The sequence below is a fragment of the Peromyscus maniculatus genome, chromosome 1, assembly GCF_049852395.1.
Source record: "Peromyscus maniculatus bairdii isolate BWxNUB_F1_BW_parent chromosome 1, HU_Pman_BW_mat_3.1, whole genome shotgun sequence".
Classification (NCBI taxonomy): Eukaryota; Metazoa; Chordata; class Mammalia; order Rodentia; family Cricetidae; genus Peromyscus; species Peromyscus maniculatus.
The window spans coordinates 212,791,724-212,807,480 of NC_134852.1; the positions used below are offsets into that span (position 1 = coordinate 212,791,724).

Sequence of the window (15,757 nt, forward strand, 5' to 3'; positions counted from 1 at the left end):
CAGTGGGGCTATGTCTGTATCCATTCTTTCTTCTGTTGTCCAATATTCCGGGTATGCCAGGGCAAGAGGTGTCCGGACAGCGCTCAGAAAGGACAGGCATTTGACTAAGAACTGGATATCAGATTTGGTACCTGGAAGCCAAAGCTGCAGTTCCAGAACGGGAAAGGAAGAACAAAACACAAAACAATCACCACGAGGTCCTCCAAAGCCCCCACCAGCAGCTCTGGCGCTGGTCAGGTGGATCAATAGCAATTTGGGGCGCTAGCAGGGGCGCCATCCCAGTTATTTGGATGAGCTGAACATGATGGGTTCCGGCTGCTTCCTGGGTCCTCTGGGAAACTCACGCACTATCCACTTAGGGCTGGAGCCTGGCCATTCTCCGGCCACTCCCACCTTTTTCCTCCAGGCCCAGGCTGGATGCCTCCGCCTCTTCCACACAGACCTCCTGTCCTTCCCTGAGCTGTTCCAAGAGGATGGAGGCTGAGGAGCCACCTGAGGCCAGGGCATGCTGCCCCGAGGTCTTGGGGAAAGCCAGGAGATGCTGCCCTGAGGCCCTGGGCAAGCTCCTGCCTGGCTTCTGTTTCCTCTGCTGCCTGGTAACCTATGCACTGGTGGGTGCTGCTCTGTTCTCCGCAGTAGAGGGCCGCCCTGATCCAGAGGCAGGGGAGAATCCTGAGTTGAAGAAGTTCCTGGACAAGCTGTGTAGCATCCTGAAATGTAATAGAACAGGTAGGTGCCTGAGAGGTTACTGTCTTGCAGCTGCCCTGGCAGGGGGTCGAGAGCAGCTCGCCTGTAACCTCCCCCCCACCCTGGTTTCTATTTCAAAGTCTATCTGTAGTGGGCTTGTCGGGGGGCGGGGTCACTTTTCTTCTCTGGGCAGTGGGGAGATGAACAGGCACCGTCCCAGGAGTGTAATGAGAAAAGTAAGCTCTAAGCAGGCGTTCTGAAGGTCCAGCTTTTCCTTCCCGGTTCCTCAGGCTCCCACCAGCCCCACCCAGCCCCTCAGGGCTTAGGGGAGGGTAGGCCACTGGAGATTTTGTGGGATGGGCGGGATAAGTGGTGTGACTTCAGTTTTTTGGATTCCTATTTCAAAGTCTGTTTGTAGTGGGCTGGTTGAGGGGTGGGGTCAGGGGTTGGGGCAGACAGAGGCCAGGTTGTTGTTTTAGCTCAGTTTATGTGATATACAGCTGCAGCAGGGCCCTTGTTAGTCTCCTGAAGAGAAGGGGACCCACCATCTGAAACCTGCCAATAGTGAGGACCCCTTGGAAGGCAGAGATGAGAGGCGCGAGGCAGAAGATGCTCCACAGGTGTCCTACGGCCTTTTGTTTGTGTTTCATCCTTTGGTTTGGTCAGGGTGAGTCTAGATGCCAGGGCCTCAGTTTCTAATTTATAAAAATGGAAACAAGGTCAGGGGCCCTGGGGAGGACTAAGTAAGAAAGTGCATCCTCGGGTTAAACTAACCCTTATCAGCCCGTGACTCCCCAGTTCTCAATGTCTGCACACTCTGTTCTGCATCCAGGATCCCCTTTACAAATTAGATTTCCAGTCCAGCCTTGGAGATCCTGACTGTGTGGATCTGAGAGAAAGCTTGGAGATGTGTACTTTAGACAGATTCCCTGGGTGAATCTGAGGTGTGGGCTGGTTCAGGAGGCTCTGAACTTGCTGGAGATGGGGGTCTTATGACAGCCCCAAGTATACCTCAGCATCTCTCTGGCCACTAAGTAGAAATGTCTCTATGACAAAGATGCAAGAAGAGACACCTTCCACAGAGCAGGACTCTGACTTCCCGGGCCACCTTCCAGTCAGTCACAGCTGACAAGACCTGCTCCCAAACTGTGTCCCCACCTGGGGAGCAGCAGCGTGCAGAGGGGGCAGGCTCCCAAGCCCCCTTCTTCTCCCTGGTTGTTAGGGCCTGTTTTTTCATTTATCTTTTATTTTCTATTGTTTTGTTGACAATATCTTTAAGCTCCTATCTTCTCTTGCCCTGGAAAGTTACATAACTTTCAAAGTTCACATACAAGGAAAGCAAGATAGAAATTCCATTCAGGGCTATGATGAATCTGAGCTTCTTACCACCAGGCTGCACTGCTTTGCTGATGGGGAAACTGAGGCTCAGAAAGTAGCCTTTTGTTTAGTGCTATAAGAAGTAGTCAGGAAGAGTCTAGATGCTGGAGTCTGGATTCCCAGGCTACTGCCATTCAATTAAAATGGGTGGTGACTTGCCCTGTGGCCAGACTGTGCCATCCTCTTAGCTTAGGGACCAAGGCTTCCCATCCCAAGAGACAGCCTCAGCCTGAAGCCTGGAGCTCAGGGTGTTCACCAAGCCTGTAGGCTCGGTGCCTTGCTTCTCACCACAGTCTGGCTTGCTGAAAGCCTTTTGCTTTGAGTTTAGAATTCCACAAGAGAGACGGCAGAGGCTTTTATTCCTCTTTAAAATGAATAAAGAAGACTGGGCATGGTGGTGCATGACTATAATCTGAGCACCCAGCAGGCAAAGATGGGAAAATTGGTATAATCTAGGCCAACCAAGGATACATAGCAAGACCCTGTCTCAAAAAATAACAACAGTATCAAAACTCCAAAGATCCAAACAATAAAACAAAACAAACAAAACGAAATACGAAAGAAATAGTTCAAACATTAAGAAATCTTTCAAAGGGCTAAGGCTGTATTTGGCTAGTATGCATAAAGCCCTGGCTTCAATCCCCAACACCACATAAACCAGCCATGATGGTCCACACCTGTAATCCCAACACCTGGGAGTTGGAGTTAGGATGATCAGAAATTCAAGGTTATCTTTGGTTATTATAGCATTGGAGTTCAGCCTGGTCCCTCTCTCAAAGGAAAAAAAAAAGTCAGTTTGGGACTGTGGGAAAAGTAAGGAATCCTCCAAGGCTGCTGAGCTCAGGTCACACCCAGGCCATGGGACTATCCAACCTCTTAGACGCTGTAGGCACCAGCAGCTGGATCTAAGCTGTGGAAGCATTTCCAAGGAGGGTTTGATGGCCAGGCTGCAGTGTTGCTGGGACAGTGGGGCTGGGGTGCTGCTGGCCCTGGTCCTCCCCCTGGGCAGGACTGTCTGGACAGGCAGAGCCCAGTTATCACTCTGGTCTCTCCCCAGTGGTGGAAGGCAACAGGAAGGACCTGTGTGAGCACCTGCAGCAGATGAAGCCCCAGTGGTTCAAGGCGCCTGAGGACTGGTCCTTCCTGAGTGCTCTCTTTTTCTGCTGCACAGTGTTCAGCACAGTGGGTAAGTGCAAGGGTTTGTCCTGCTGCAAATAACAGCTTGCCTGGGAGAGACATGGGGGCACCTGCTGGCAGGTGTGCTGAGACATTCCTTTTTTCTAATACAAGAACAGTGGCGGGGTGCCTACCTTGGGAGCTGGGAGCTGTTTCTAGCACAGGGGTACAGTGGCAAGAAAATATGTACTGGTCCATAGGCCCCAGGGATCAGAAGACAAGTTTTCCTTCTTCAGGTGGTTGCAGGCCCATGCCTGGGCAAGGGCCCAGGTGAGCAATGTGCAGGCCATACTGTGATCCTTCTTGCACACTTGACTGAATTTTCATGCATGAAGCTGTTGGCCCATCATGCATTCCTATACCAGTTGGGAACAGGGTAGACGCAGCTCCAGCTTAGAGGCTCCTGGGCAACTTAGACATGCTCACAGGTGATCAGCTGGGATCTGTGCATGGCAATGATGTACTCAGGGAATCCTGAAAGTAGAGAATGAAGGGCAGCTGTATCAGTCTTGGGTGGGAGCATGGAAGAGTGAGAATGTTTTAAAGGCCTCTCAGGGGTAGCATTCTTCTGAGCCTGCTGGAGTCCTGGGTAGGAAGGCAGAGAGGTAGGGTAGGTGGGAGTGATGAGGTCATTCCAGACCCCACATAGTCAACCAAAGGCCAGAGAACAAAATTCATGCCTGGGGCTGTAAGGAGGTTGCATCAGGAGTGAAGAAGAGAGACTGAGGCCAGATCATGGGGCGGAAAAGGCTTCCTATGCTAAGGACAGGGGCCTTATCCAACAGACTGCTGGCAAGAAAGAAATTGGTAGCACCACCCAGAGGCTCCTACAGCTTCAGCACAGCTGTACCAAGGAGGAAAATGGCCACAGGAGGCTTCTTTAGAAGCCTGGGTGGGCAATAATGACAGCCCAAGTTAGAACAATGACTGTGAGATGGGAGGGGGGCAGGAAAGGCAGCCTGGAGGAAGATCTGGGACGTGGGGTGGAGAACTCCAGACTGGCACTGGGGTTTCTGGCTTCCATGGATAAGATGGGCAAACAAAGGAGGGGGGGATGGGCTGGAGAGGGGGGATGGGCTGGAGAGGGGGGATGGGCTGGAGAGGGGGATGGGCTGGAGAGGGGGGATGGGGCTGGAGAGGGGGATGGGCTGGAGAGGGGGATGGGCTGGAGAGGGGGATGGGGCTGGAGAGGGGGATGGGGCTGGAGAGGGGGGATGGCCTGGAGAGGGGGATGGGGCTGGAGAGGGGGGATGGCCTGGAGAGGGGGGATAGGGCTGGAGAGGGAGGATGGGGCTGGAGAGGGGGATGGGCTGGAGAGGGGGGATGGGCTGGAGAGGGGGGATGGGCTGGAGAGGGGGATGGGCTGGAGAGGGGGATGGGCTGGAGAGGGAGAGCTGGATTCTTGGCCAATGGAAGTGACTTCCAAACAGTGCCTCCAAATGGAGACACCAAGGTCTGCTGAAAACGTGGGCTTGGAGCTGGGGTGAAGGCTGGGACTGGAGGTGAGTGGGGATTAGACTCATGGCATCTGGGTGGCAGGTGACTCACTGGGAATGACCCGAGCTACAGAGGAAGGTGTGGTGTGGTATAGAGATGGAGGGAAGCAAAGTGCCCGAGTGCCAGGATCTGAACACTGCAGTGTGCTTTCCATGGCTACAAAAGTTATTACACAATCCAGCCATGTCCAGCTGCTGTCCCACGCTCACAGAGGCCCAGGGAGTGGGGTAATCTGAGCCCCACATTCTGAGCCCAGAGAGGTGAGGTCAGAAGGCAAGGGTCACACAGTGAGTAGAATTGGTGCCCACAAATGGACTCCAAGACTTAGGCTAGTTTTGTTCCTTCAAAGGTGGAACCCTGACTTTGTGGGTCTGTGAGGTGCTGCAGACCCTTGTCTTTTGCTCAGGAAGCTGTGCGTGGAAGCGAGATTGCTCTGATTCCTGAGCCTGCCTATGGGAGGCTGGAGTACATGCGGCCCTGGGAAGGGCAGAATTCCCAGAGAGGATGGAGCTTGTTCTTGCACTTGACTTATACATGTCCCCAGTCCCCAGGCTAAGGAAAGATTCCTCGTGTAACAGTCATCCAGAGGAGGCTCCCTCTAGAAGCCAGGGAAGGGTGAGGGCCTAGGGAGAGACTGCCTCTCCAGTACAAACAGACACTTATCTGAAGATGGGTTCTTGAGAACCCTCAAGGCCATCCACTCTCTTCTCAAAGGCCACACAAAAGCCAGGATCCTGATGACAGAGGACATGGGAATGGGATGTGGACCTGGGTTTTCCTTTCTTGTGCCTGTTTCTTTCCATTGTCCCACAAATGCAAAGTTGCAATTAAGACACATCCTAGTTTCTGTGGTGTGTGTGCATGTGTGTGTGTGTGTGTGTGTGTGTGTGTGTGTGTGTGTGTGTGTGTGTGTTGTTAGTTGGTCAAGCCCACAGCTTGCTCAGATGAGGCAAGTACTCTACCACTGAACTCTATCTCCAGCTCTAACTTCATATACATAGTTCTTCTAATACCCAAAGCAGACAGGTACAGTTGTCATCCCCATACTCCAGATGGAGAAACTGAGACTCAGTCACATAGCTCTGCACACTTGAGCCCACTCTTCTGCCTCTCTGTATACTACTTGTGTCCTTAGCATGTAGGAACAGGTTAGGCACTTCTCCTCAGGGAAACCTGTGGTCTGAGGGAGAGGGTCCAATAAACAAAAAGCACATGGTCTAAGCACCCATACTGAAAATGTGCAGGAGGATCAGCTGAGAAGGGGGCAGGTGAGACAGATGGGATGGGCCTGGCTTGTCTTGGGACGAGTGAGGGCTTCCTTGTGGACGTGACCTGTGAGTTGGGGTCTGACAGATCAAGGGGAGGAGGCTTCCAGGCAGGAGAAATGATCCCTGTAAACCCCCAACCTTAGTGTCCCCTTTAGGACTTCTAGACTCTAGGAGAAGAGTCTTGGGAGCCCTTCTAGCCTCCAGGGGGTATGGGGAGACCTGGACTCTATGTCTTAGGCCACATCAGAGAGGACTTTAGTAATGAGGGCAGGTTCAGGTTAGCCTGGTTTCCATCTGGCAGTGCATCAGTAGGCCTGTTGGGATGGCCAAGCCAGGAGCTCTTAGGTCAGAGCTCTCAACAAGAGCATGGCCTCTTGTTTAGTCCCTGCCCTTCCTGGCCAGCCAGAGGCCTGGGGTCCCTGTCCTTCAAAAGAGCAGGCTCTCATCCTAAGACAGCCACAGAGATGCCATTGAGTTCTGTCCCTCACACCCCATGGTGGTAGACCATGGTGGCCAGCTGTGTATTTTGGAGGCTGGTCACCAAGACGCAGAGCTGGGTAACTTCTGAAGGAATGTGGCCCTCTGCACCTGACACCTGGACCCATAGCTCCCCCTACCTCTGCCAGTCTTACCTCTAGGGCACCTGGAAGGCTGGGCTGAGACCGTATGTGTCGGTGGCAGCCGCACCTCTTTCAGCAGCTGTCTGACCACCTGACTCAGTCCATGGCCAACTGCTGCAAGAAGACTGTGTGGTTCCCCTGCCCGCACACACCAGGAAGAGGCTGGTGGGAGTGCAGGTCAGGGCAGATGTGCAGGTCCTGCGGCACTGAATATCAGGTTTCCATCACCCTTTGGCTCAGTGGGTCACAAGAGTCCCACAAGGTCCACGTAACTTCTAGACAAAACCACATGTAATTTGAAAAGCACCGACTGTCCCCTTTCTTCCCTGGCTTCTCTATAGACAGCAGAGATCTTGTTCTAGAAGCTTCCCATTTATCTCCTTCCCTCTATCTCAAATGGCCTTAACAAGAGATGGACTCACTGGGTGACCAAGATCCAGTGATCTACTCCTACGTGGGGGGACAGTTTAAGAACCAGGGAGAGGGGATGCCCACTGGGACCCAGCATCTGCCTCCACACATTCTCCACACACCTCACAAGCTCCAAGAGAGCTCTCGCAACCATGGGTATTTCAGAACCAGTCTTAGCTGTTTGACTGGAGACAGGCAGGGTAGGTAATGGGTAGACAATAGGTAGAAAGCGTAGGAACCACAGCTGCATACTCAAGGACCAAGTGATTTATAACCTCCATTAATTCTCACAAGAGTTTCATGAGTGAGGTGCTGTGACTGTTCCTATCCACAAGCGAGGGATGGCCAGGGCAAGCAGGGCAGGGATCAACCTTTGTACTGATTATTTCTTTTGTGGCTGTAGCAAAATACCAAACAAAACCAACTTAAGGAAGGAAGAGTTGGTTTTGGCTCACAGGTAGAGGGTGCAGTCTACCCTGGCGGGGACACTGTGGCTGCAGAATCATGCAGCAGCAGGTAACATTGTACTCAGTCGGGAAGCAGAGACATGGATGCTGGTGCTCAGCTTGCTCCCTTTTCTCTGTTCAGTAAGGGACTCCGCTTCACAGAATGGCACCATCCACATTTAGGGTGTGACTTCCCTCTTCAATTAGCCCAGTCTAAGCAATCACTCAGATGTTCGTTTCCATGGCAACATTGTCCCATTGACAATTGGGATTAACCATCACAAGCCCCAAGCTAAGTCCGGGGACCAGTGAGAAAGAAGTGTGGTTCAGGGAGAAGCAACCTTGAGTAAGATGCTGGGGCTGAGAGAACAGGCTTAGGTTGTCTTTTCACTGCCCCCGAAAACTTAGATATAACTCACAGGGTCTCACAGTGGCCCCTTGCCCACTGTGACTGACTAATTCTCTGTCATAGGAACCCAATCCATTCACAGTAGGAAGCTATGTAGCATTTATGTCCTTCACCTACTAGACACAGGAGCATGGCTCACACTCTCCCCCACCCACGATGGTCACCAAAACTGTCTCCAAACATTTCCAGATGCAGTCTGCTGAGAACCATTGACCTAGTACAGCAGATCAAGGTGTGTCGGATCTGTGGAGTCCACACAGCTGAGGAGTCTGTGAGGAATGAAAGTTAATGTTCGGCTCCATCAAATATGGTCTCTGCAATTTGTCTTAACCCAGTGGTTCTCAAGCTTCTTAATACTGTGACCCTTTAATACAGTCCCTCGTATTGTGGTGACCTCGACCATAAAACTATTTTTGTTACTACTTCATAACTGTAACTTTGCTACTGTTGTGAATCATATAAATATCTGTGTTTTCTGAAGACTCTGATGACCCCTGTGAAAGGATCATTCAGCCCCCAAAGGGGTCGAGACCCACAAGTTGAGAATCACTGGTCTTAAGCAGTCCTTCTAGAACTACCTTTGGAAAACCTTTAACTTCCAATCTTCTTGCCTTCATCTCCCAAGTGCTGTGACTACAGGCGTGTGCCATCATCCCATGTATGAGGACTGATCCAGAGCCTTTGTATGTGCTAGACAAATACTTTAACCAACTAAGCCACATCCCTGCCTTCTCTGATATATGCTGACATTGGAGACATTATCCACACAAGCTGCTGCGCTTTATAATCTCCTCCCTATCTTACATAAGGCCCCGTGGGCCCTGCTCCAGACCTACGAGAATCCAAGCCCAGGTTTCCGTATGAGCCCTCTAGGTGACTCTTATGGGAGTCTAGGCCTCAAATCACTGATGTAGTTGAAATGCATTAGCTTGGTTTAAATCTCAGGAAAGTCCAAACCACTCCCCTTTGTGTGAGGCAAGTAGGGAAGCCTGTGTCCAAAAGTGCCCTGGAGGAGGATGGTGGGGTGTGTCAGGCTGCCTGTGATCACTGCTGGATGTGACAGTACCTCTACAAAGCCCTCAGCCCTGCCTCTCCAGCTCCCCTGAAAGACACCTGTGTATGAGGCTGGTCAGTTCTCACCTGGCTCAGCTCCTAGAATCAGGAAGGGAAATTCTTGGGCTATTAAATACTTGGCAGGCTAAGTGCTGTGGAGTGATTGTATCGGAATAAGGAATGCATTATAGGAAGTGATAGTTTTCCATTCTGCATTTCAGCATTCAGTAATTGGGGCAATCCATTCCCTCAGTGGGGCTATGTGCCTCTGAGACTTGCTTCCTAGGGTTCTTTTCTGGAATGTAGCATACCTTCTGGACTATAAACATAGCTCTCAGAGGGTCTCTGGGAGCTCATCTTGGGTTGGACATATTCCTGGGCAGGGTCTTCCAAAGAGGTGCTGGCTCTTATGGGATACATCTATGTGGCTCTCAACAGGTCACGGCCTTATCTGTTTATTGTCCATTAAATGCAGGCAGTAATGGAGATTGCCATAAGTTCTGCATTGCAGGGGATTTTGATCCGAAAAAGCACTTTACAGATTGTACAAGCAATATTTGATTTGATTCTTTAAACTGAAATTAATGTAACTCTAGGCCCTGACCCTGGAGGCTGGGTTGGGGAGGCAGTTACTTCTGAGGAGCCTGTGGTGAGCTTCCTGCAGCCCATGAGGATGTGGGGTTTGTAGCCTACCTGGAAAATGAGGTGTTTTATGTGTGGGGGACTTGCTCATGGCCTGTGACATCCTTCAGGGCTACGGCTCTGTGGGACCCATGTAAAGCCTGGGCATGGATTCTACTGATGCTCCAGGCTCAGAGTCAGCTTTGAACTTTCTATCCTCCTGCCTCAGCCTCCCAAGTAGTTGAGATTTCAGGCATGATTTCCAGGCCCTACTCCAGTAACTTGGGAATTCAGTGCCTCCCTTTGCTTATGCACCCAAGGAAATTGAGGCAGCCATTGATAAAGTCCCTTAACTCAGGTCACAGAGCTCATGAATCAGAGTGAGGTGGCCAGTTCCCTCCACAGCACTTCCTCTCTTCTGTGTTCCTGAATTCTGCCAAACTCACCCCAAAAATCAACCTGTACAGTAGGGTTTCAGACGAGCCAGCTCTGTCTTCCCATCCCCAGCACTTCCTTCTTTAAGTCCTTAGATTTCTTATTTCCCCGGCCTCGCCTCACTGCCCTCCCCTGATCCGTGTCCACTGGCCACACTGGCTGTCTTAGTTCCTGTTCTGTTGCTGCAGAGACACCAAGGCTACTCTTATAAAAGACAGCATTTAATTGGGGCTTGCTTACAGTTCAGAGGTGTAGTCCATTGTCATCATGGCAGGGAGCATGGTGGCATGCAGGCAGACATGATGCTGGAGAAGGAGCTGAGGGTTCTACATCCTGATCCTCAGGCAGCAGGGAGAGAGAATCCGGGCTTGGCATGGGCGTCTGAAAGCTCAAAGCCCACCCCCAGTGGCACACTTCCTCCAACAAGGCCACACCTCCTAATCCTTCTAATCCTATCAAAAAGTTCCACTCCCTGGTGACTAAGCGTTTAAATACATAAACCCTTTGGGGAGGTATTCTTATTCAACTGCCACACGGGGCCTTCCTTTGATTCCTCCTATATAGTGGCAGCTTTACTCTGGAGACACTTTGTTTAAAATTTGGAATCCTCTCTAGGGAGACATAGATAGATGAGTCCTGAGCCATAGCTTGGTGAGTGCACGGCAGGCTGGATTTTAGCTCCCTGTCACACCTTGATATATGTGCAGCGCACAAACTACTTAGCTGTGTGCAGCAGCCACGGGAGCTTTGCACATGCTGATGCTTCCTCACCTGGCCAGTCTCTGGTCCCAGAGTTAGCTAACTTGGCTGCCATTGGCACACCTGGGGAAAGTGGGCCTCAATTAAGGCATTGCCTCCATCAGAGTTGACTGAGGGCACGTCTGTGGCGTGTTTTCTTGATTGCAAATTGATGTATGAGGCCCACTGTGGGCAGTACATCCGCAGGGCGCTGGCCTGGCCTGTGCTGCAGTTAAACAGGGGAAGAAGCCACTAAGAAGGCTCCCCCATGATCTCAGCTTCAGTTTCCGCCTCTAGGTCCCGGCCTTGAGTTCCTCTTCTGGCTTCCCTCAACAGTGTAACCTGTAAGCCACACAAACCCTTTCCTCCCCAAATAGGTTTTGGCCAGTGTTTTATCACAGCAACAAAAGTAAATGAGAACAACCCCTGTCTCATCTCTGTTCAAGCCACCTAGCCAAGAAATCTGAGCCTAAATCCTGAATGGAAGCCTTTGTTTTAACCACATTTATAACAATCACATTTATAATATTTTGTTCTCTTCCTTCTTGTGATTAAGCCGCATCTCAAATAAAATGGTAGTCATATTGGTGGGTATTTGATTGACATCTGCTTCCCCTGAACCAGAAACTCACAGAGGTTGGGCACTGTAAATGTGTTTCGTGTGTGTCCTTTGTGAATCACTAAACACTCATAATACTCACTGAATGAATGAATGCATGGAGTTTACTAACCCCGCTACCACGTGGTCAGCCCTGTCTCAGATGAAAGGGATCTGATGAGAACTTTGGAGGGTCACAATCCTTCCTCCCTAGGATTCTGGTGAGGTGGACATCCCACGGTCTGCACTGGGAGGCCAAGGTTCCACAGGGAGGCATAAGCGGATGGAGCTGGTGCTCAGCTGGCTAAGAATCACCTTCAGCTTAATTTACACAGCTGATGCATTTTTCTATATTAATCAAAGATTAAACACAAGCACACACAGCAAAGCCTTTTCCTCTGCTTGTCGACAGCTCTAAAAGTTCCAGTTGCCTCTGCTGAGGGCTGCTGGCTCAGCTCCTGGCTCCTGTCTTCTGCAAAAGGGAGGGTGGCATGGGAGTGGCAGAAAAACAGCCCGCTGTGGGCATGGGCCAGCCAGTTCTCACTAGATGAGATTCCTGTCCCGAGACTACAAGCAGTGGTGAGGCCTGAGGAACCCTGTGACTATTTATTACACATATGTGCTGGGCCAAGCTACTTCATTGCCCCTTGCCTCAGTTTCTCCATTTGTAAGTTATGAGAATATCTCTCCAGGAAGGCTGGCCACTCACCACCCACAGCAGGTGTTCAATAAGTGGATATTAGTTCTCAGGGCATCACATTTACTAGCCCATGGAGTCTCAGGTCCCAACCTGGCAGGATCTTCCCAAGTAGTCACCTTAGGGCAGCACCCTCCCCCTCCCCAACCTGAAGTGCAAAGGTCTGTTAGGTTCAGAGCTGGGCTGTGACCTGAGGTGGCTGTCTGTGAGTGCTCCGTGCTGATACCCTGCCTGCCACTCAAGAACACCTCTCTGTCACCTGGGACTTCACAGCTCTGAGGACACAGCTGTACCTGTATCTTCTTTCTATTGTTCCCTAATACAATACATACTGATGTCCACACCATTGGCATAAAATAAATGCTTGTTGTATAAAAACAAATACAACAAGAGGTCCAGGAACCTCAGAAAGGACAAAGGTGGCTTCTTAGAAGCAGGCATCTTTGGCAAGAGGAAGAAGGCAGAGGAAATGACTGCCTCATACCTGTCCTTTTCCAGGACGGTGGAGCTCAGCCTCGAGGGCAGGAGTGGGCCACAACAAAATGAAGGGCAGTAGCTTCCCAGCATGTCCCCTACCCAAGACATTTTCAGTCTGGATATGAGCTGCCTTTCTTCTTTCTCTGTCCCTCTGTCAGGATACATGCCAGAGACACATGCAGATGCTTTGAGATGGATATTTACTTATTCATTCATGTGTACATTTATTTTCAGCATGGGGTTTGAACTTGCAGCCTTATGCATTCTAAGCACAAGCTTTACCCCTGAGTTATGCACCTAGTCCAGGATGAATGTTTTGACTGTGTAAAATTGCATGTTCAGAAGAAACAGCAGCTCTCTTTTGAGCCTCTGAGGGATGCTGAGAGATTGATACCAACACCAGGCTCTGTCTTGTTTCTCAGGTTATGGCCACATGTACCCTGTTACCAGGCTTGGCAAGTTCCTGTGCATGCTCTATGCTCTCTTTGGAATCCCTTTGATGTTCCTGGTCCTCACAGACATAGGGGACATCCTAGCCACCATCTTATCCAGGGCTTACAATCGGTTCCAGGCTCTCCTTTGCCTCCCCCACGCTCCCTCCAAGTGGTGCTCCAGCTTGCTCTGCAGGAGGCAGCCTGAGAGCAAACCTGTGGCTGAAACCGTCCCTCAGATTGTCATCAGTGCTGGGGTGGATGAGTTCCTAGACCCCCAGCCATACCGGGAGCCTGCATCTCCAAGCTGCAATGTGGAGCTGTTTGAGAGATTAGTTGCACAAGAGAAACAGGACAAGCTACAACCACCCACGATGCGGCCTGTAGAGAGGAGCAGCTCATGTCCCGAGCTGGTGCTGGGACGACTGTCCTGTTCTATCCTTAGCAATCTGGATGAAGTGGGCCAGCAGGTGGAGAGGCTGGACATCCCTCTCCCCGTCATCGCCCTGGTCATCTTTGCCTACATCTCCTGTGCAGCTGCTGTCCTCCCATTCTGGGAGACGGAGCTGGGCTTCGAGGATGCCTTCTACTTCTGCTTCGTCACACTGACCACCATTGGGTTCGGGGACATCACCCTAGATCACCCCCACTTCTTCCTCTTCTTCTCCATTTATATCATTGTCGGCATGGAGATCGTGTTCATCGCCTTCAAACTGATGCAGAACAGGCTCCTACATACCTACAAAACCCTCATGCTGTTTTTTTGCAAAAGGGAAGTTTCCCTACCTTGCTAAAAAGTGTGGGCTCCGGCAGCTCGGGGGTGACAGACAAGGCCCTGCAGGTCCCCTCACCTTGTTTTTGGTACACAAGGATTAGAACCATGATAACTCGCCATCTGAGCTGCCGAGGCTTGGGAAACAAAGTCTGTGTGAGGACTGTGCTCAGTGTTGAGATCCTTCAGAAGCTGAGCCACACTGGTTCCTAGGACAAGAGTGAAGGTCATCTCCATCGTTTCCAGTCCAATCAGTGTCCCTGTCCACACTTTAGAAAGGTACCATTTTAAGAATATGAAACAACCTGATGATGTCACTGCTTTCTTGTGACAGGAGGGAAAAAATTAGACCTTTGTTCTTGGCGTTTGTACTTTGAGGGAAGTTAAAATCTTCCCAATTGGCCTCAGCCTCCCCTGAACAGCCAAAGTGTATCCGAGTAACCTGCTTCGATGAATGACTGCGTGGATGCTGGACACCTGCCCAGCATGGGGTGCTGACATCACTAAGTGGAGCTGTCATCTGGGAGAAGTCTTCCTGGCCAGATTCTAGTAGAACACCTGTCTCACACTCAGCTCATGGATGATGCCGCTTGAGCGAACTAGCTGGTGATGGTGTTGTCACCTGCAGGGATGGATTAGTTCCCACTGGGTGGAGAAACTCTAGAGCTGCCCCTGAGTGGTCGACATGGAATAGGTGCCCCACCCACATGTCCTGGAAAGTTACTCCCTTTGTAATCTGTTTTTGGCCAGTAAGGTGTGAGCATGTGCTAGGTCAGCTAGAAATGCCAAAGAGGGAACAGCCTTAATCCATGGACGATGGGGTGGACAGCTGGCACCAGGCTGCCTTGCCCTTCCCATATGAGAGCTCTGGGCTGTGCTGTACACGTTCTCCCCTTTCCCCAGGGGGCCTCGGGTGATCACGATCACACTCTGAAGTGGCCCCCGGTCTCGTCATCCGCCTCTCCATCTGTGGGGTCCCCTCCTGTAGAACATACCCCGACTCACATCTGTCTCCAGCTTCTGAGGACCAAGAAGAGGACAATAACAGGTGACCCAGGGACTGGCTGGCAAGGTTAGGGGAAGCACGAGTCCTAGTTTCTCTATTTGAAGGTTATTGGAAATGCCTTCTGACTGCATCTGCAAGTCCTGCAATTAGCCCTGGGTAAGTGGTGGCTGGTGCTACAGGGAGGAACTGAGGACCTGGGCCAGAAGGGCTCATTGTCCTGTCTTAGATTCCAGCCACTTCTCAGGAGGGTTAGGGTCTCTGGAGCTTTCCCCATCTCCCCCACAAGGTTAAATCCTTAACTCCTCCAGCCCTTGAAGATCTACCTCAGGCCATGGAATCGACAGATGTAAGCAGGAACCCGTGAGAACACAGGAAACACCAGGGTGAACATCAGGCCGGTGCTCGGGGTTTGTCGTCTGACATGCCCCAAGCTTCGTTAGTACCGGCAAGGTGTGGCAAAGCCCCTCAAATCCAAGTTCACTGAAGACTGCCCCCTCCAAGGGGCAGGTGATGGGAATGGAGGGTGCCTAGAAGTTCTACAGATACCCCGGAACATTGGCTATTTACCGGGATAAGGACATGGGAGGATGAACCAAATGACAGGTGGCATGAACTCCTCAGTGACCCACAGCTCTCTTTTTCTTTTTAAAAAAAATCTATCATCTATGTCTGTCTGTCTGTCTAGTCCTTGTGTGTGCACGTGCACATGTGCCAAGGCAGGTCGCAGAGTACAGTTTGTAGAGTTGGTTCTCTCCTTCTACCATGTGTGTCTTGGGGATCGAGCTCAGATCGTCAAACTTGGTGGCCATCACTTCGGTCCACTGAGCCGTCTCATCAAATCCATGCTGGCTTTGGATTTGGCACACAGTCAAGGATGACCTTGAACTTCTGATCTTTCTGCCTCTACCTCCTAAGTGCTGGGATTACAGAGTCTGCCTCTCTACTTGGTTTATTCAGTGCCGAGGACCAAACCCAGGGCTTGATGCATGGGAGGTAGTCCTTCACCTACTGAGCTACAGCCCGGCCTGCCACTTCCTA

At 51.1% G+C, this 15,757-nt stretch overlaps 1 protein-coding gene across 1 annotated transcript; it reads left to right on the forward strand.

The window, feature by feature from the left end:
* Positions 1–473: 473 nt before the first annotated feature.
* On the forward strand, positions 474–13,735 carry Kcnk18 (potassium two pore domain channel subfamily K member 18). The gene is made up of 3 exons (XM_006978458.1): positions 474–729; positions 3,122–3,250; positions 12,933–13,735. Exons 1-3 carry the CDS (start codon positions 474–476, stop codon positions 13,733–13,735), a joined length of 1,188 nt encoding a protein of 395 aa, XP_006978520.1.
* Positions 13,736–15,757: the final 2,022 nt, after the last annotated feature.